The sequence below is a fragment of the Momordica charantia genome (assembly GCF_013281855.1).
Source record: "Momordica charantia cultivar OHB3-1 chromosome 6 unlocalized genomic scaffold, Mcharantia_2.0 BLBB01000006.1, whole genome shotgun sequence".
In the NCBI taxonomy this organism is placed as follows: Eukaryota; Viridiplantae; Streptophyta; class Magnoliopsida; order Cucurbitales; family Cucurbitaceae; genus Momordica; species Momordica charantia.
The window spans coordinates 14,505,386-14,526,604 of record NW_028275164.1 but is presented as its reverse complement, the minus strand read 5'-3'; the positions used below and the strand labels follow the sequence as shown (position 1 = coordinate 14,526,604).

General features: G+C 32.7%; 1 protein-coding gene across 1 annotated transcript; it reads left to right on the top strand.

The window, feature by feature from the left end:
* Positions 1 to 17,194: 17,194 nt before the first annotated feature.
* On the top strand, positions 17,195 to 18,557 carry LOC111019892 (germin-like protein subfamily 1 member 13). Its single transcript, XM_022296415.2, has 2 exons — positions 17,195 to 17,402; positions 17,893 to 18,557. Exons 1-2 carry the CDS (start codon positions 17,258 to 17,260, stop codon positions 18,432 to 18,434), a joined length of 687 nt encoding a protein of 228 aa, XP_022152107.1. The 5' UTR covers positions 17,195 to 17,257; the 3' UTR covers positions 18,435 to 18,557.
* Positions 18,558 to 21,219: the final 2,662 nt, after the last annotated feature.

Here is a 21,219-nt window from a genome sequence, read left to right as displayed (position 1 = left end):
CCTGGCTTCTCCAGCATTGTATGCAAGTCACTATTCTTGATATTTACTAAAATTTCGGTGAGTGGTACATTGAGAGGCGTATATCGGTCGAACTCCCGTATACGTCGATCATGAACACGAACAGTCCGATCTTGCTATTGCCGATTGTCGTAGCTCAACTTTTTTTGCTCTTGGTCCCTGCTCAAGTAGCTTTTCTTTGATTGCGAACTCTGGCCCCGAGCTTGGGCGTGCTTTGAAGTAATAGTTTGATGCTGGAGTTGTTTGGCATTAAGTTCATCTTTTGCATGCATGTACTGACGTGCGCGTTGAATTGCTTCACTGTAAGTTCGTGCTGGTTGCAAAGCATACGAGTGGATCAAGTCGGGGTTGTTTATGGTGGCAAACATGAATGTCATTCTTGCCACGTCATCTGAACAATCTGACACCTTTATAATTTCTACCATAAACCTCCCAACGAACTCGGGCAATGACTCGCCATCTCCTTGATGTATGGTTAACAGATGCGTGCCTGGTTTCTTCATGTCATGCTGAGCAGAAAACTGGTAATAATACTTTCCTCAATTGTTTCTAGGAGCCAATGGAATGAGGCTTTAGTTGTCGATATCATGACCGAGCTTGACCTTTTAATGTCACAAAAAAAAACTTGGCATTTCATTTCATCCCTCGCTGCACTTAGCTCCATTAGCCCTTCATATAACTCAATATGATCAACCGGATCTTCCGATCCATCAAATGGCTTTATATCGAGCTTTTTCATTTTCGGTGGGACATGATATGCCATTATTGGAGCTGTGAAGGGTGGATCTTCCCTTTCCCCTAGCTCTACCCAAGTTGCATATTTGACTTGCAACTTTGTCGTAGAGCCTTAAAATCGCTATGGAGTTTACTGATCACTTCCTTCATAGGATTATGAACTTCCGGTAGTTCTACCGTCGCCTGGTATATAGACGTTGTTGCGGACATTGTCATCTGGGGTTGTGGGTTGGCATTTGACTGTACCCCACCAGTGGTCGGTGTAGACCCCAAGTTCTGCACTAGTGGAGTTTGTTGTCCCGCTTGCTAGGCCCCATTGCACCCACTCGTCGTCAAAGGTAATATGTACTCGAAGTCATTCCCTTGGATCGAGGGTGGCCATTCTTGATCCCAAATTTAGTCGTTCGTGCACAAATACACGAGGTTGCATATCACCATCTCCCAATAACGCAAGAGCTTTCCCGTAAGCTAGGTCTCTTGGGACCAGTGACTCTGTAGTGTCTTCCTGTACATCTATGCCTTGGACTCTGACCCCTGGAATTTCTCCAGTCGCGGCTTTTGAAATCTGACTACGTCGTAAAGCCGCTATCAATTCTGCAATTTTTACCCTCACGCCTCCAAGTTTTGAGCAAACTTTGTTGAGTTCTGCGCGCAGTCCCATTAAATCTTAGCCCATCTGCCGAGTAGTATTTAAAGTACTGGGTCGGGAGGCGTTCCTTCTCGCTCCTCCTCCTCGCATCAAGGGGGCCTTCCTCGCCCTCGAGTAGGGATGAGCACAAAATTGTGGGTCCGGCTGCTTGTGAAAGATTGTTGTGACATATTATTGTCCGCTATCACTTTGTCGGTTTTTACTAGGTTCTTGAGGATTATATTAGATAGAAACTTTCGTTTCCCACAGACGGCGTCAATTGTTCGTATCAAAAGAATATTCCGATGTCACAATAAATCTTCGAGAACACTCCAAGATATGAACTGTACAAAAAGGAGTTAACACTCTGAAGGTTTTGTCAGTATTCTGTGTATCAGAAAAACAAGTATCGAATAAAGAATAATTTCACCTCCCTTTACACTCCCACAATGCGGGTATTTATAGAATACCAAAAGTAACCGTTGGTATGAAGGAAGTTCCCCATTTGAGTTTACGATTTTCAACTCGTAAAAGCAGGTAACCGCACGCATAGTTGGTAGAAATCAATTTAAACTCCACGTGTCCTGGTCATTTAATCAAGTTTGGTATAATAGCTGTCCAGTTCGGTGTTCGTCCGAACTGGTGTTGTCTTCACACATGTTCTTTAAACATCTTTTCTCTTATTTGAATCACTGGTGACGTGTCGGGAAAATCAAAGGTCAATCATGAAGGAATAACCAGTTACACCAAAAGATGTGGTCGATACCGACAAAACCACATCTGTACCCTAAGTCAAAAAACGAAATTCATTTGAAATATATCATGATTTTGAAATCTCTCGAAATTTGAAATCTGAATTATGAGATTGAGCATTCCAAAAATAGAATAAGCTTTATAGTGACGTTTTGCATATGTGACGTTTACGAGTTTTATTTCTTGAAATAAATTGAGTTGGGGGTAAAGCTTTTGAGCATACAATTTGACGTTGTTTCAAAGCCCAAAACATGATCAATGATTGCTTTCACATTCCATAAACCATTGTAAGATTAATTTCTTGCTTCACCTGTAATTTGTTATGTCTATTTTCTTGGCAATTTATTTATATTTATTTAGGGTTGTGGGAGAAGGTTGAGTAGACATTTGAAACACACAATACACATTTTTTTGTTTAATACATCCGTAAAGTATTAGACTATTTTAAAAGTTAAATTGATTGATAGACACAAAATTAAATGTTGGAACAACCATTTTTCTAAAGTTTAGGAACGGTATTAGACATGTATGTGTGTATGTGTGTATGTATGTATCTATATATATATATGAGAAATTGCCAAAGCGAGCATAGCTCATCGGTAATTGACATATATCTCTAACCAAAAGGTTGTGAGTTCGAACCCCCCACTCCCATTGGAGATATGTGTCAATTACCGCTAAGCTATGCTCGCTTTGGACATTTATTTCCCCACACATGCCCATCTTTCTTAGGATTTTTGGGCTGAATAACATTTCCCCAATGCTAAACTTAATTTTGCCATACTTTTGAAAACCTAAGTTTTTCAAACTTTTGCTTATGTCATTTTTGTGTGAAATTACATATTTATGTCATTTTTGTGTAAAATTACACATGGTCTCTTGTTACTTTTTATTGGGAACATATCGTTGTGTTATTCAATGGTTTGAAAATTATTTTTCATAGCTGGGTTTTCAATTTTGGTCATTGCAATATATTTCAATGTATTGGAAAAAAGGAAAAAAAAAACAAAAATGCATGAAATAAATTGGGCAAATTGCAAAAACCACCCTTAAAGTATAATGATTGTTGCAATTGTACCCTTAAAATTTCAATTGCAAAAATTATACCCAAAAACTTTTAATTGTAAAAATTAAACCTCCAAACTTTCCTAATTGAAAAAATTACAACCCTAAAATTTATAATTTTAAAAATTAAACACTAAAAACAATTTTTTTTTTACGGTCACATTGTTATCCTTTCTCTTTCATTGCTCTCCCTGTCTTTACTTTGTATGCCGGCCGGCTAGAAGACATACGTAGAAAACAATGGAAAGAGTGGGTAGGTGTTGTGGGTTGGGAGGATTTGGGGCCATGTAAGATAAGAATGCATTACTCTAATGGAAAATCTCTGATGTCTCCAAAGCCTCTCGAAATTGGTGGACGACATCCATGCGTTTCAATGTCTTCAAGATCTGGATCTTGAAGGAGACATTGAGAGAAGGAAACGCAAACATTGGTGAGGAGTTGAGGTCATTCCGAAATCTGGAGAGGTTGGAGTTTCTAGATATTCACAAATTTTGGAACACCCAATTTTCTCTCAGGTTGAAGGAGGTTATTATGAGTGTAAATTTTCTCTCAGGACAGAGTCTAGAGATATGAAAAAAACTCAGACCAGCCTTTTGGGGAATAGATTTTCCGGCATGGATTAATCGGAAAAGTTCCTCTAAGAAATCTCTTGCACTTGACGGTAATAGCCTTGAACGAAAATTGTCGATACGGCTGACTACCATTTCTCCATAGTTTCATTATCAATTTCCATCAGCCTAGTGCTCAACTTCTATTTTTTATGGTTTAATTTTTAAAATTGAAAGTTCCATGGTCCAATTTTTTCATTTATGAAAGTTTAAAGGTTTAATTTTTACCATCCAAAGTTTATGGGTACAATTTTTTTCACTTACATAAGTTTAAGGGTTTAATTTTTCTACTTGAGAAAGTTTAAGGGTCCAATTTTTACAATTACAAATTTAAGGGTGAAATTGCAACAATTATCATATTTTAAGGGTGGTTTTTGCAATTTGTCCAAATAAATTTAAGTCCCAACATAAAGTTTTGGATCTACCCCTACGTAACATAGTAACATGTAATGACACAACCAAAAACTAAACCACGCACATATCAACATAAGAAACGTGTATTTGTAGCTTACCCCAAACATATACTTTATCCTAAAGCCACGGGAGAGAAGCTACTTATCTCGATCCTGAATCGAATTTCCATCTTTTTAATGTTTATGATTGAATCCACTACAAGAAAAATGACCTTCAATGATAGTTATAAACTGTCATAGACTTCATTTATGTCAGTTAAATAATTGTCATCTTTTAAGGCATCAAGAAAAGTAATATCAAGATAGTTGTAAAAAAATTGTCATGAATACACTTATAACGACTGTTATAGTTTGTCATAAATAAATCATCCATCACAGTTATATATTATCACAAATAACTTATTTGATGACAAATTATATTTGTCATGGAATAGAGCAAAAAACTTTCTTCCCAGTCGAATAAGACGTTTTCACAACAATTTTAAATTGTCAAGAAAATCTTTCTAATAACGTTTCATAAGTGTCACGACAAATTGTATAATGACAATTTAACAAATGTCATGGAATATTTAATCACGACATTCTATTCATTGTCATGAAAATTTATATAACAAGAACTAAAAACTGTCATGATAAATGTCACACAAAATTGTTTTGTGACAATTTAAATCTATTTTATTGACCTTTATAACTGTCATTAAACTTGTAACATGACAATATAGTTGACTTTCAACATTGTCAAGAGAAGTTCAACAATGACAATTAAAATCTTTTTTGTTGACATTTATTATACTTTTTCAACTGTCATAACTATGAAATTGATGACAATTTTTGTATAACTGAATAAAACCTATGATGACATGTTTCTTAAAGTTATTTTTTTACCACTATAGCTAGTACCTGTCTATTGTAACATATTTCACCTACGAAATCATATGTAGTCTTACATCAACCTTATGCATTAATAAATTATATTCAAATGGAGATGAACCAAGCATATAAACAAAGTATTCATATATAGTAAGATAATATATTGAAAGTTCGAAGTATGTACACAATGTAAACAAAGTAGTCAACTGTACATCAATAGACCTAGTGCATGCTAACCTAACCAAAGAAGGGCCACAATCACAATCTTTGAATGACAGTTCTCCATGAGGCATATCGCAATACCTAAATAATGAAACAAACTAGAAATATTTCTCCATGCGTGAGAAGGACAAAAATTAAAGGATGGAAACACACCAGAGAAGAAATAACCATTGTCATGAAAACACACGAAAGAATGGAAACACACAAGAGAAGAAATATTACCTAACAGGAAAATGGAGAAAGGGAAGAACTGAGAAGTACGAAAAGAAATAAAGGCGGATGTGGGGATGTGTGAGAAGGAGAAAAATTAAAGGAAGGGAACTACCTCTAAACGGTAGGTCGACATTGATGGAAAACAGAAGGCAACACAGGGAAGAAGATTTTAGCAATTTGTCCCAATTTCTCACTCTCCCCTTCTTGCTAAGATTTTAGCAATCCTCAAAGGCATCCGGGTTGCGCGCTCAATTTTTTTGTAGTCGCCTAATTGTGGAATATAAATCTGACTCCCTTGGTGCAATCTCTCTTCTACGAAGAGACTCTGAAACCATACGAGATAAAAGTGTCTCAGACCTTTCATTTTGAATCAATCTCCTTCAAACATATTCATCGTGATCTCAACAAACCTGCAAATTTATTAGCAAAAAAGGGGAATTCAACACATATGGCACTTCCCATCCCTACACAAACCACATCCAACTTACAAAGATAAATCAAAATTTATAAACAAAACAAATACAAAGACTCGAAAATACCTTTCAGACTTGAACGAGTTCTAGTTCCAGTTCAATGATAAGTACAAATCTCTAATTAACATGCTTTTCAAAAATCAAAATACATTTCCAGTTCAACAATAAGTACAAATCTCTCATGTAATATCAACTAAAGAACATTAAAACAATCCACAATCCAACATATTCGTGAGACATACTAATTTATATTTCAATGAAGAACAATGACCGAGAATCATACCTCAATAGAAAGTAGAAAGTAGTAAACAAAAAAAAAAAAAGCTAAACAACAACTAATTGAACCATGGATGCCAAACTAAAATTGAACATGTATTGAGGATAACCAGGCTATGTAGGTGTTTTAAAAGCTCCTGCACGTTATTGAGGTCCATAAACTAGCTTCAAATTGGTCTAGTCCACCCCTAAAATAAGTAGGCTACCATAACTATAGGATAGCCACACAACAACGTAATTAATCTTATAAATCCACAAAATGCATGAAGTTGAACTGACTACCATAACTGTATGATAGTCACACGAGAATGCAATTAATTTAATAAACTCACTACATGCATGCGACGTAACGACCATAACTACAGGATCGTCATACAACACTAGTAGAAAGTTGGTCTTCCATGACAATTGTGACCAGTAAAAAAGTTTGGATGAAAAAAAACTGTCATAAATGATGGGGACGCGTTTTTGGTGGGAAAAAATGCTATTTTTCGGATTTTGTAAGTTTTATGACAGTTAAAAACTATCGCGAAAATCGAAATTTCAATGACAGTGGAAAACTATCACGAATGGTGGAGGCGAATTTTGGCGGGAAAAAACGACAATTTACGAAAGTTTTCAGGCTTTTATGACATTTTATAATTGTCAATGAAAATGAAAAAAATTTCAAGTATTCCATGACAATTACCTAGATCATCTTGATAATGTATGACATACAAAAACAAATTATTTTGAGCGCGTTTCATTTCTGTCGGAAAAACTGCAGCTTCGTTAACGATATTAATTATTTCGGGATTGTTCGGTCGCATCGAGTATAGATTTATGCTTAATAGTTTCTCCAAATACTCCATGAAACAAGTAGAAAATGGTATTTGTTATAGTGGTATGGTTAGCGTAATTGTGCCCTTCCTCTTTTCGGTCCCGAGTTTGAGCCCTATAAATTTAAATTATTTTTTCAACCCTCTATTAATATATTTTTATAAAAAATAATATAAGTTAATTTTAGTTTCACCAAGCATTCCGTAAATAAAATATTCACATTTAAATTATATCTTGATTTTTTTTTATTAGAATGAAAGGTAATCAACTTAATTGAATGGTTAGGAATTAATTTGAGTTTAAATTGGAACTAGTTAGGTTGATGAAGCTTTAAATTTTTATAACATAAAATTTTGAAGTTTAGATAGAAATTTCCAAAATTAAATCTTAGTTTTGAGAATTTGTTTTTTTTATTAGATTCTTGTCTAAATTTTCAAGAATATTAATAGTAACTTTTTGAAAGAAAATAAAAACAAGTCAATAAAATGAAAATAAAAACGTAGTAGATATTTCTTTTTGTAATATATATATATATATTTATTTATATATAACGATAACATATTTAGTTACCTGTGTGAATTGAACGCTGAAGACCACTGAGACTTATGGACACATGTGTATACCAAACACCAACAAAATAAGTTGATTTTATGAAATGTTCAAGTATAATATTAATATAGTAATCATTTTTTCATTGTAGGTAATTACAATTAAAATAAATTAAATCAAACCACGCCATTTTGCAAACTTCTTTCTTCCTCATCTGTTTTCGATGTTCTTTTCAAAAAACCAAAAGTTCATTATCTTCCTCACGCCGTCGTTCAAGATCCGTTATTTAAATGATGCAAATTCACATAATCGATAGCCAACACTACAAGAATTATGAGTTTTTTCCAACGCTTTTATTCTCGACACTGGGCAAACATTTTTTTCCCAATTAAAGAATAATAGTCGAGACTCTGCCGACTATTGACTAAAATAATCTGGAAAGGAATATATTTTCGACGCTTTTATTATCGACATTGGGTGAAGTTACTCTTACCGACGCTTTTGCCTAATAGTCGAGTAAAATTTTGTTTTTATATATTACCACTCCCGACGATTTTTGAAATAGAAGGGAGAGATTTCTATTCCCGACTATTTTATTATATAGTCGGTCAAAATTTTTCTTAATTTTTTTAAATTACCACTCATGACTATTTTTAGAAAAAAAGTTGAATAGTGGACTTTACACCAATATTTTAATAAATTGTTGGGCGCTATTGTTTTTTATTTTTTTAAATATTACAATTCCTGACTATTTTCGAAATAGTCGGGACATATTAATATTCCCGACCATTCTAAAATAGCGTCGGTAATATATATTTTTTTAAATATTACAATTTCCAACTCTTTTGAGAAAGATGAGGCTTCTAATGTTGGGGAAGAAGATATTGAGAAAGATGATTTCTGTAACGTCCCAAGTTTTCGAGTTATTTTTATTTTAAGATTTAAATTGTGCATTTAGATTTTTCCTTTAAGGATAATTAAATTACTAGATCTTCTAATTTCAGAGATCTATTTTTGGGTAAATTAGAACTTAAAGTCTAATCTCTCCTTAGATTGAGATGAATTAAGTTTTAAATTTTTTTTAAAGAGTTTTTTTTTTTTTATTAAATCTTAATCTAACGTTTAGGGAATTTAATTTTCACTTTTGCATTTTATGGTTGGGTTTTGAAATTTAATTATTTTTCCCAAATCCTTTTTAGAGTGGGATTTCGTGTAACATAAAGAATTATAATTTATTTCAAATTTATTCTAAACTATTTCCTTTCCTTTCATTTTGTTTTTTTATTTTATTCTGGATTGACGTGAGTTTGTTATGAATTTTAATTCTAATTGCATTGGTGTTTTGGCTTGGGCTTTTGTTCTGAAAATCGTTAGTTTTAAAGAAAATTAGAGTTTTAGTTTTACCCATGGACCTCTTTTTAATTTGGGTCTTAGAAAAAAACAAAGGAAAGAAAACAAAACAAAAAAAAGGGAAACCTAGACCATCTTTCTTCCCCTCTCTTTGTCACCAGTCGTGCCCCCCCCCCCCCAAACTGTTTTCTTCTTCGGTGAAATCACGCAGCCGTGCCCTCCTCGCTTCAAAAAGTCGACGACCCACGACAGCTTGAGTGTTCGACGACATTTGGTTCACCTCCGCGGGTTCTGCGTGATTTCACGGCGACTCAAACGCTTTTCATCGATTTTCTCGGCGGCTCAGCTATCCAACGGCAACCCACGAACCTCGAACACGTGCGCCATCCTCAATGTTCCTTTGGTGACTAACTCGACCTGCGGCAACTTCCGAACAGCTCGACTTTAGGTGCGTTTTCTTCCTTCGGCTTTGACCCATACCAAAACGACGTCGATTTGTGATACCCACCCCCTTCGACGTTGGTTTGACGCTTACCCACTCCCAAACAAAGGTCGATTTGAGCTATCCACATCTTTTACTATGTAGGACCAGCAAGTTCGAGCTCTTTTTGAACTCAGTTTTGCAATGGCGAACCCATTCGACATCGACCCACCAAAGACCCAAATTGGTTCAGCGAGATTTAGTAGGTATTGAATATTAAGGTGTTAGTGACGCGTTAGGACCCTTTGGTTAGTAGTTCTTACTTGTCCATATTTGCTCTTGAACGTATAAGTTGCTTGGTTGTTTGGTTGCCTTTAAACTTTATACTACACTTGCTATATTGTTAATGAACTGTTGGATACACATGTTGGTTCTTGTTTAGTTCTGAACACGTGGGATTGAATACTGTTTTCTGGAATTAATGGACGTATTTCTCAATGGTGTTTACTAAATTGCTTGCTTGGTCGTGTTCCTAAGAACTTATTGAATATTTGTGATGAGGTTGTAGGGCTGAAACATGCTGAGTTTATGTTGGTGGTTGTGGCTTTGAAAGATTGTTGTTATGTTGGTGGTTGTGGCTTTTAAAGATTGTTGTTATGTTGTCGTTTGCTTGGTTGTGTTTGAAAAGCATGCTGAACTTTTGTGAGAATCCTGTTGGATATATGTTCGTCGTAAGAGAGGTTGTGTTTCGTTTTGAAAAATTTACATGTTCTAGTTATGGAAATATGTTGGACTGCTATGAGCTGAATATTGGCCGTTCTGAGATTGATGATGTGCTTCGGGCTAGTTGAGTTCATGGTTTCAACAAGAAGGTTTTCTAATTAATTCTCATCATGTTATTATTTCATCATATGGGCTTGGTGCAGCCGATGGCAAGGATTTAGAAGTAAAGGTCTACCTAATATTGAAACTTTGACAACAAGACATGTAAGTGTTTTCATTCTTCTCAATTGAATAATTATTGGTATGAATTAATGTGTAATTGATTATTTTCCCATTTCATTTTTTATCTCTTTTAGGTGGACTGAATGTATAGATGTAATTATTATGTCATCTTAGTTCATAGAAGTTATGGTTTTTAAACATAGGCTAACTTTCACCTTAACAATTTTTTGTAAAAATATTTGCTGCTAGTTTTATAACTCTAAAACATCTGTTGTCTAGTATTGTTTCATTAAGAAATGTTAGAGTTTACAAATCGTCCCATACATAAGGCTTCCAACTAAACTAACATATGGAACTGACAAATGGTTCTTCAATTTCATATGATGTAAAAGGAAACTGACATGTTGACAACTTAAAATGTTAGGCTAATGTAGTTTTAACTGTCTTAGCAGACTCCAAATGGAAATGTTTTATCACCTTGTTCAAGTATTCAGCTTGTGATATAAACAATATGAGTTTCTTGGACAACCTCTACGAAGCTCCATACCCAGAATTTTCTTGCCTTAGCCCAAGTCCTTCATCTCAAATTCACTTCTAAGTTCATATTTTATCTTTTCAATCTCGCTTTTATCTTTAGAAGCTATCAAGATGTCATCGACATAGAGGAGGAGTAGAACAAAGACATCACTAGTAATAACTTTCTTATATACACAACAATCATAATAATTTTTCTTGAATCCCTTTGCTATATACACAAGAAAAATGAGTAGGGAAGAAAAAAAAACAAGTGCGTTTATTTGCTATATTTTAGGGAATATGAAATAGGAATAGGAATAAGAATAGGAAGGTTTCTACTTTTTCCATGTTAGTTTAGTTAAATTATACCTTATGAAAGTTGTCTAATTGTTAGACTAACCAATTTAGATACTATAGTTAGATATTTGCTAGCCTTCATATCTTTGCAAGTTTGTTTGTTTCTAGGAAACTTCTCCTTTTAATGACCATTATACGTCATGATAGTTTCTTTATTGGGATGGTCCTCCCTACGATGCCTTTCATGGGATGATCTCATGCTCTTGAAGTTTGGCAACAAGTTTAATCATACTGTCCATATTTGATGTACTTTGAATAAACCTTAAAATTAGTCTCGACCTGTAGTTTCTTTCTTTTCCATATTATCATCAGCAAATTGTTTACGTCATCATTTAATAAGTTGGCTAATATCAGGACAATGGACAAATCATGGATGGAAAAAAATAGATTGTCTGAGGATTATGAGTTAGGAGTCGAGTCATTCATTGAATTTGGATTCAATCATGCAAATGGTTCTAAGGTTATACGTTGTCCCTGCTTGAAATGTGGAAACTATATAGATAAGGATGCTGTAACCATTAGAAATCACTTGTACGAACACGGTATTGATAAGAGCTATAGGGTATGGTTCTGGCATGGTGAAGAACATGCACCTAGAGTAGATGAGGATAGATTAAATGGTGAGTTCAATAAGAATCACGAAGATGATAATGATTTGTTCGATGTGATTGACATGGTTCAGACTGTGTTGATTCCGAAGGTCTGGAATATAATTTTCTTTTGTATACAATGAGTAGAAAGAGGAAGTAAACTCAGTGTAAGAGATTTGAAAGTTTAGGTTCTTCACTTTTGTGTATGTTTGCCGAAGTTAGATTCGTGTTTTCTTAATTGTTTGTTTTGAATATGTTGTTCAACATGTGGGAGCGAGAGTTGAAGGAAGCAGGGCCGAGCGTTTCTGTAATATGTTAGTTACATTTTGTAGTTTGACCTTTCATGTTTACACGGTATGAACTCTAACAACATATAATAGTAATATATTAGCTACATTTGTTGTAGTTTGACCTTTTGCATATACTATTGTGAAATATTTGAGGTTTTTATCCATTGCTTAGGTCTTCCAAGAAGAGCCTGGAGAACCACAACGGGTAGCTACTTGGAATATCTAAAAGATGACTGTTGGGTAATTTTTTGTGGGGTTAGTAGTTACTTGGTATAGTTTGTTTATGTACGTGGTTGATGGACATGAAAAACCTTCGTTCATGTATATATAATTTACTATATGTATACACTTTATATTTGTAGGTGAGTTGGTGTACTAATGGATATATATGTTTTTGTATGTAACATACGTTACAATTGACAGATACAGGTACAACTATGGAAAGCGATTTTTAGAAACATTTCAAAACAAGTTTATATGAAAAGTTACATTTATAAATGTCAACAAAATAGGTTTCCTGACAAAAAAAAAAAAAAATTTAAACTGTTTCTTGACAATTAAATGTTGACATTATCAAGTATATCATGATAATTCTAAATTGTCGTTGTAAACCTTTACGTGACATATATCGAATGTCTTTATTTAATGTTGCATGACATTTTTAAGTTGTCATTATATAATTTTTCGTGATTGTTAAAACTGGTAATATTGACTATCAAAACTATCACTACAAAAGTTTTCATGACAATTATAAATAATCGTAAAAAAAAAATTCATGTCAATCTTTAACTGTCGTTAAATACTAGTTCATGACAATTTATAAACTGTCATCTTTAGGTATTTATTGACAGAATGACAAAAATATTTGATTGTTTTAGTGACACTTATAAATTGTAATTAAATGACTTTCTGTGACATTTATTAATTGTGATGGAAAATCTATTCATGACAAAGTATAACTGTAGTTGAAAATGCATTGATGACAATTTTTAAAATTTGTCATCTTCTTCTCTTTCTTGATGCCTTAATAGATAACAATTACATAATTGTCATGAATGATGTTAATGACAGAATTTAACTGTCATTGAAAGCCGCCTTTCTACGAGTGAACCCCACTGCACTAAACAATCCCCAATATTGGGGATTAATCCCTTGCAATGTGTCTAACTAAAATTTACATAACTTTCCCCTTTGCATTTATAACCTTCCACTCCCCCCGCATAATGTTATGGGAAGGTTTAAAATCCTAGCTCCCACTAGTGACCAATTTACAAGACCGAAGTATACAACGGCTAACCCATAAATTATAACAATAATCTCATGTTAGTTATGGGATGCAATGTTGATCAAAATGGAAATATCTCTACCTCAATGAGATTTCCAGTATTGGGGATGCAATGCTCTTAAAATTTCAAACGTCTTAACTACAACAGTTATTACATGTTAGTATTCCCAAAATACAATCCACTTCCCGGTTAGTAAAAGAAGAAAAACAGAAAAGTTATGACAATTTGCACGGTTAAAAGCACCTTAACACAAAAATGAGTCACTATTATCATCAAAATTTCAGTGGCCAAAACTAATGTATAAGAAACGAAGAATTAATGGAAGTGGAAAACACAAATCGAGAGGAAGTTTAATCTTTCGGATGCCATAAGCCAGTTGGTAGCGATGCGAGTCTGACTTCTTTGTTTCTCGCTTTTTAACTTATTTTTATCACATTCAATACACAAAATAAAAAAACTTACGAAACCAAATCCAGCAGCGACGATTTGATGCAAGGATTGGCAACTACTGTACGCGAGGACCGATGATGACCAGCAACGACTGAAGACGAGGGAAAAGAGAGAGATCGAGAGAAAATCGAGGAAAAGGGGGAGGGAAGCGCACTGTGGAGTTAGGGATTTGGAGAAGTTGAGGTTTTTCGAAGATCTATTCCGACTTCGGCACCAATATTTTCGTCCTCGTCGTCCTCCGGTCCCTTACTTTCCTTTGTTGCGGTTTGGAGGGAATATTCCTCACCACTCTTTTATTTCTTGGTTGGCAATTCGTGATCACCTCTCTATACGTGATTGTCTTCGTCAGTGGGATGTGTTGGTACCTGCTACTTGTGTTTTTTTTTGTACTGATTTAGGTTTTAGGGATCCTCTGTTTTTTGACTGCCGTTATAGTAGGGAGGTTTGGGCTTGTATGCTTTCGTGGGCTTGTTGGTCACATTAGGTTTCCTATTAGCCTACTCAGTTTACTCGGGTTTGTGATGTTAGTGCTGGGTCGTCTACTCGCGTCGTGTGTGGCAGTTAGCTTGGACTTCGATTATTTTTCATCTTTGGAGGGAGCGGAATCTGAGGATTCATGATAGTAGGGGTCACTCGGGTGTATTTTCGTTGCACTACTTGGTCTGGGAGCTGTTGTAGGAGCTCTGAGCTCATGTTTATCTCTGTGTGAGACTTATTTTCGTGATTTCCGTTTGTTTCTGTTCGCCCTTGTAGTTTTTTGGTGTCTTAATCTCATGAAATCCTCCTTATGTTTTTCTTGTTTAATATATCTTACTTTACCTTTAAAAAAATAAAGAAAACATTCCGGATTCTTGAAAAATCGGGGAGGCACCACAAAAAAAAGAAAAGATTTGATGAGGGGAAAAAAGGCTGGGCAGTGGGAATCTCAGAATGTTCAATCTGCCAAAGAGGAGGCAATAAGAAAGGAATTGTAATGAGAAATGAGTTAGGGTTTTTTATCACCCCAATATTTTTCTTTTCTAATTTTTGACTTTCTTTTTCTTTTTATTTTATTATTATTTTTTTAGTTTGGGAAAATATTTTGTTTTCTTTTTTTCAACCTATGATGTCAGCTTTTTCAAATAACATTGTATCTATATATGTAGTGATGGTTAGGTACTAATATTAAGAGTCCATATATATATTTTTAATTAATTTATTTTTAGTCATTTTATGTCGCTTACTAACCGACATCATATCCGTACACCTTCTCATTTTTTATTATTTATTTTCTCGACATTCGATGTCGCTTGTAAACAGACATCCTATCTCCATATTTGATGTCACTTGTGAACTGACATTACAGATCCACTTTTCAAAAATTGACACTATAGATGAAAACGTAATTGTTTATAAGCTACCAACCGACATTAAATGAGACAATTGTTGTAGTATCCAAATTCTGAAACCTAATAGTTAATTCGCTTGCAAGTCGAAGCATCGATTAAGCCACAATAAATAATGTTAATTTCTGCAATGATTTCATTTACTTAATAAATCAAACGTCTTAATTCTTTTGCACAATCAGACCAAAAAACCAACATGAATAAGAACCCAAGCAATAAGAAGTTTGATGCAAAAACAAAAATGGTACTCGACAGAAGGCTCCCACATTCAAAATTGGGCAAATACTTTTACAGAAATTACTAATTTCTTAACTAGTTCCCAAGAAGATGGAAACACAACAAAAGGTAGAAGAAATTATTGAATTCTTACAAAAAGCAACATGCAAAACAAGCTTGAAACTATTTGTGACATTCTTGACGCCAAACAGAGGGTAAGAGAAAGTATTGAATTCTTGCAAAAAAAAAAAAAAAAAAAAGTAAAACATGCTCGAAACTATTTGTGACTTTTTTTTTTTGGTAGTCCAAAATGGTTAAATAGAGTTGTGATGGTTAAAAAATGTTCTTTATTTCTGAAAATGATGGCAAGACTATAAATCATGTTTGTTTTTAATTGTAATGAAATCTTAAAAAAAAAAAAAAATAACTATCATTGAATCAAAAAAGAAAAATTTACAGTTAACTGTCACAAAATATACAAAATTAGAAAATTATCACTTTTTTCCTGCCAAAATTGCATGTCTACCATTTCTTAACAATTTTTAACTGTCATTGAATAAATAAAAAAAGTCCAGTTTTCATGACAGTTTTTAACTGTCACAAATTTATACAAAATCCAAAAACTAGCATTTTTTTCAGCCAAAATTGCACCTCTATCATTTTGTGAAAATTTTTAACTGTCATTTCAAAGAAAAAATTCTAATTTTCGTGACAGTTGAAAAATGTCATAAAATTTTAAAAATCTAAAAATTTATTTGTGATAGTTTTTTTCCAAACTTTTTTTTACTGTTCATAACTATCATTGAGCCAGTTTTGTACTGGTGATCCTATAAAAACAAGTTATATAAATTAAAAAGGAAGTGAATTATTGAAAGAAAGAAAGGGTATCCGTCTCTCCCCACTCAAGTTTGCAAACCAAGTTAATTATTGAAAAAAGAAAAAGAAGAAGAAGAAAAAGAAGTCTTCTGAATGGAGGGTATGCGTTTACATATATAGGAGCAACCACCGCCATCAACCATTCTTTCATTTTAATAATTTTGTTTACTTAAATGGTAAGTTAGTTTAATTTGGATAACTTTGATTTTAATTATTAAAGCAATTCCTTACCAAATGGAATGAAGTCTGATTCATTTATACAATTAAGGCTCAAGAAAATGACAAAGACTAAAAAATTGGTTTTGAGATGGAAGTTCACTATATATATAGAGGTAAACGTATCGATGAATGTTTAAAATGTCGATGTATATGTTAAAGATTTCAATTTTATCGAAATAACGATGAAAATATAAATAAAATGTAAATGTCGATAAATATTTATGAAAAAAATCACAAATTTCATAAAATTCATAAAAAATAAATAAACATTTTAAACATTCTAAATAAATTAGAATTATTATTAATATATTTTGTTTATATTAGTGACATTTGTTGCTATTTTCTATTGTTTCATGTATTCTATTACGATGTAATGGAACTGAAAATTCACCTCCGGAAAATTTAAAACCCTATCTAATAATACAAACATGAAATATTATGGACAATTTTAACGTGTTCGCCAATATATATCTGTATATTAAAATGTTTGCGTATTTGAATTTGGATCTTAGAAAGTACAGAAGAAATATTATTGTAAAATTCCAAAGGGGTGGTTGAAGAAATTTCTTCAACTCAAATTTTTGTTGTTGAAATGTTAAGTACCAACAACACTTTAAATCCAAGTCCATCCATCTATAAATAGATTTGATCTAATGACAAGATTTGCATCAAATGCTTAAACTTGGTGTTCTCTCAATATACGAATAATTAACTATGAAGGGTTTTATTGGGTTTTCTTCTTCAGCTGCCATCTTGCTCCTTATTTTACAGGCAGCAATCTTTGTTTCTTGTTATGATCCCAGCCCTCTTCAAGACTTCTGTGTAGCCATTGATGAACCCAGTGACTTCAAATATGCTGGTAACTTTTAGCCGTATTCATATCTTTCATGTTACAGTTTCTTGTCTCTCGCTCTCGTTGAATTATTATCGAATTAATAAAACTTGACTTTTTCTTATTCATGGGAGTGGGAGGAAATGGTATTATACAAATTTTATCTATTGTCCATTTCACCACCGTATGTGTTAAATTATCCATAGTCATACAAAAATTTATATAAGGTAGTAACTATATTGATAATGATAATAATAGTAGAACTATGCGCCAATTGGCATTAGTTATTACTAAACTACGACAAATGTAGTTTTTTCTGATTTACATTCCAACGCAATCTCACTTAAATAATGTCCTTTTCATCTGCATGTATAAATGTATAAAACATAAGAAAAACCAATGCATACATAGGTTCCCATCTACATTCAACATAAATTTAATGAACCAAATGAGACATAGCCTTATTTATGTATTTATTATTTCACCTTTTTCATATTTTGTTTTTGGTGGAATGCAGTGTTTGTGAATGGGAAGTTCTGCAAGGACCCAAAGCTTGTGAAAGCTGAAGACTTTGTTTTTCGAGGACTCGAGACTCCTGGAAACACAACTAACAAATTGGGGTCCAATGTGACTCTAGTAAATGTTGAGCTATTTCCTGGACTCAACACTCTTGGCATCTCTTTGGCTCGAATCGAATTTGGTCCATATGGCCTTAACGCACCCCACTACCACCCACGAGCCTCTGAAATTCTGGTTGTTGTTGAAGGCACTCTCCTCGCCGGTTTTGTCACATCAAACCCCAACAAACTCTTCGCAAAACTTCTTCACAAAGGAGATGTGTTTGTGTTTCCCAAAGGCCTCATTCACTTCCAGTTGAATGTTAACACACATGGCCCAGCTTTTGCTTTCGCTTCGCTCAGCAGCCAAAACCCAGGTGTTGTTACCATTGCTAATGCCGTGTTTGGATCTGATCCTCCAATCTCCCTCGATGTTCTTATGAAGGCCTTCCAAGTCGACAAGCACGTCATTGATGCTCTCGAAAAGCAATTTGAAGATTGAGAAGAAAAAGAATTACAAAGTTAATTATTTATCTCTTCGAACCTGTGGATGTTCTTCAACTTTCGTGAAACGTGAAACTATAAAATATATACCGGAATAAAATGGAACTCTCGCATTATTATATAGGTTTTCCATCTCTTGAAATAACACTAAGGCGTGTTTAATTTCTGTTTTTAGTTTTTGGATTTTCTGTATTATGTTTTCTGTTTTTAGTTTTCTATTTTTATTTGATAACTGTTTTTGTTTTTTGTTTTTTAAAATTAAAAACCAAACATATGTTTGAGTTTTCTGTTTTTAAAAATAAGAAATTTAAAATATATGTTAAAGAAAGAAAAATCTATGTAAAATAGAGATTGCAACAATGTGGGGTAGGAGTCGGGATGCCCTCATCCACGAAAGTTTATAATTTTCATCTCCAACTCGTTCTCAGATTTCGGAAATCAAGGTCTAGGTTCAAAAATCCTCATTTGAGATGGGGATCTTCGTGAAAAAAATTATAGCTTTAATAATTTATAGAATTTAAAAAATAAAAAGTAACAAAGATATATAATTTACATTATTTTACTCAAAATTTATTATTTTCTAGTATAAATAATTAGTTTAAAAAATATTTAAGATTTATTCATAATTTAGTAAAATAGTAAATATAATATATATTAATTATTTAAAAAATTGGAATTGGAGGTTGTACATGGTGTGAAATGCATTTTCTATTCTTAGAGTGGGGACTCAACCCTATGCGAATTTTAGTCATCTCTAATGCAGAGACATGAAAATAAAAGTTCAGAGATATAAAAAAGCTTTTGAAAGAGAAATTTAAGAGAGGCTAAACTTAGAGAGTTAGAGAAAGATTAGAAAAAAAAATTGTGAGAGAAAAGTTGAAGTAAAAAGTAGAAAATTATAGACAGAGCAAAACTGAGAACAAAAAACACGTTAAAGAAACAAAAAAAAATAGAAAGAGAGAAAAATTACCATGAGAACAAAATTTGGACAATAAAAAGTTCAAAATATATTTGTTACATACCATAGATAAATAAAAAGAGAAATAAAAGTTATAAATGAAAGAAAATTGAACGAGAAATCTAAGAAAAGTCGAACAATATTTGTTTGAGAAAAAATAAACTAGAAAGAAGGAGAAATAAAAGTTATAAAATGTTAAATTTGAGAATAAGAATATAAAACATTTGGAAATTCTTAGAGAGAGAAAAGAAAGTTATATGTTTAAACAAAATAAAAAAAATATAAATATATACAAATGAAAATTTTGGAAAGGGATAAATATTTTGGAGATAGAAAATTTAAAGAAAGAAAAATTTAGGTAGAAAAATATTTTAGAGCGAGAAAAGTATTATTAGAGTGAAATATACCAAACAAAAAAAATTGATCATTAGAAGGAAAAAAAAAGTGAGATTTTGAAAAACATGAACTTGTCTTTTAAAACTACTTTTTTTTATTTGAAATTTACAAAAGATTTCGAAAACGATTTTGAAAAACAACAAAACAGAAAATTGAATTGGTTATCAAATACCTAATTTTCAAAAATTAAAAACCAAAATCAAAAACTGAAAATCAAATGTAATTTTACAACAAGAGGTAAGAGGTGGATAATACTCTCCCTTATTCAGGTATATACTTGGGTATATATCATGCAAGTATCGAAGTTGAACAAGTTAAGACACGAGGGACTAAAGTGCAAAAAAGAAAAGATCTGACGGTCGGAAATGTTATAGCCTATCTTTTGGTAGAGTAAAATCTGAGCTGCTATAGGCATATTGTTGTAGCATTTAGCAAGGCACTCTAGCCTAAAGGATAGCTGGAATAATCTACTTAGAAAATTAAGTCTCCTTTTAACAGAAAAACCATAATTTATCTTTCAAAATCTTGCAGAACAATACACAAAGTCTTGCTTGGAAAATTAAAGTTATGAATCACAATTTAATTAATCATTAAACACACTTGCCGCGACAAAGAGATATATTGCATTGAGGCTCCATTTACTTATCGAAAATCGTAATCAATGAATCGTAATGAAAACTTCTATTCTATTTGATAATATTTACCAATTGGTAGAATGAAATCAAATGGTAAGAACCACTTTAAATTTTGTAATCTCATTCCTTAAATGGACCGTTGGTTGAAGATTTGAAAAATGTATCCTGGGATTAAGATGCGGGGAATGATGTCAGATTTGTTTTAAAATTAATCAAAGTCAAGTCTCAACCATTAATTTACCTGAGATAATTTTAAATAAATAATTGATAGTTAATTCATTTTTTATTAAGTTAAATTATTAAAAAATAGTTCTGAACAAATTTCTTTTATATATATATATATTTTTTTTAAAGAAAAGCTACTTCTCAATTCTTAAACTTTCTCGTTGTAAAATTTTATTTTAAGTTTTTGGAGGGTGGAGTGAGTTTGTTGCTCAACCTCAAAAGAAATTTTAGTTTTTATCCAAATTAAAATAACTAATAGAGAAAAAAATATAATAACAAAGCACCAAGAAAAAAACAGAATGTAAAATGGTCATATTTGTTGGGTATTCTCTTTAAAATATTTATGGTATTGAATCAATTGACACTTGTATTTTATCTTCCTCCTTGGATTTTGGTATTGCAATATATCATGATCATCTCTCTTGAATATTCTATTGTTTTCCTTTTACCAATTTGCTTTGTTTGAAGCTATTTATAAAATATTGATGGTATTGAGTTATTAGAACTTTGTATTTTTATAGGTTCTTGCTTGGATTTTGGCATTGCAATATATTGCAAGAAACAAAAAC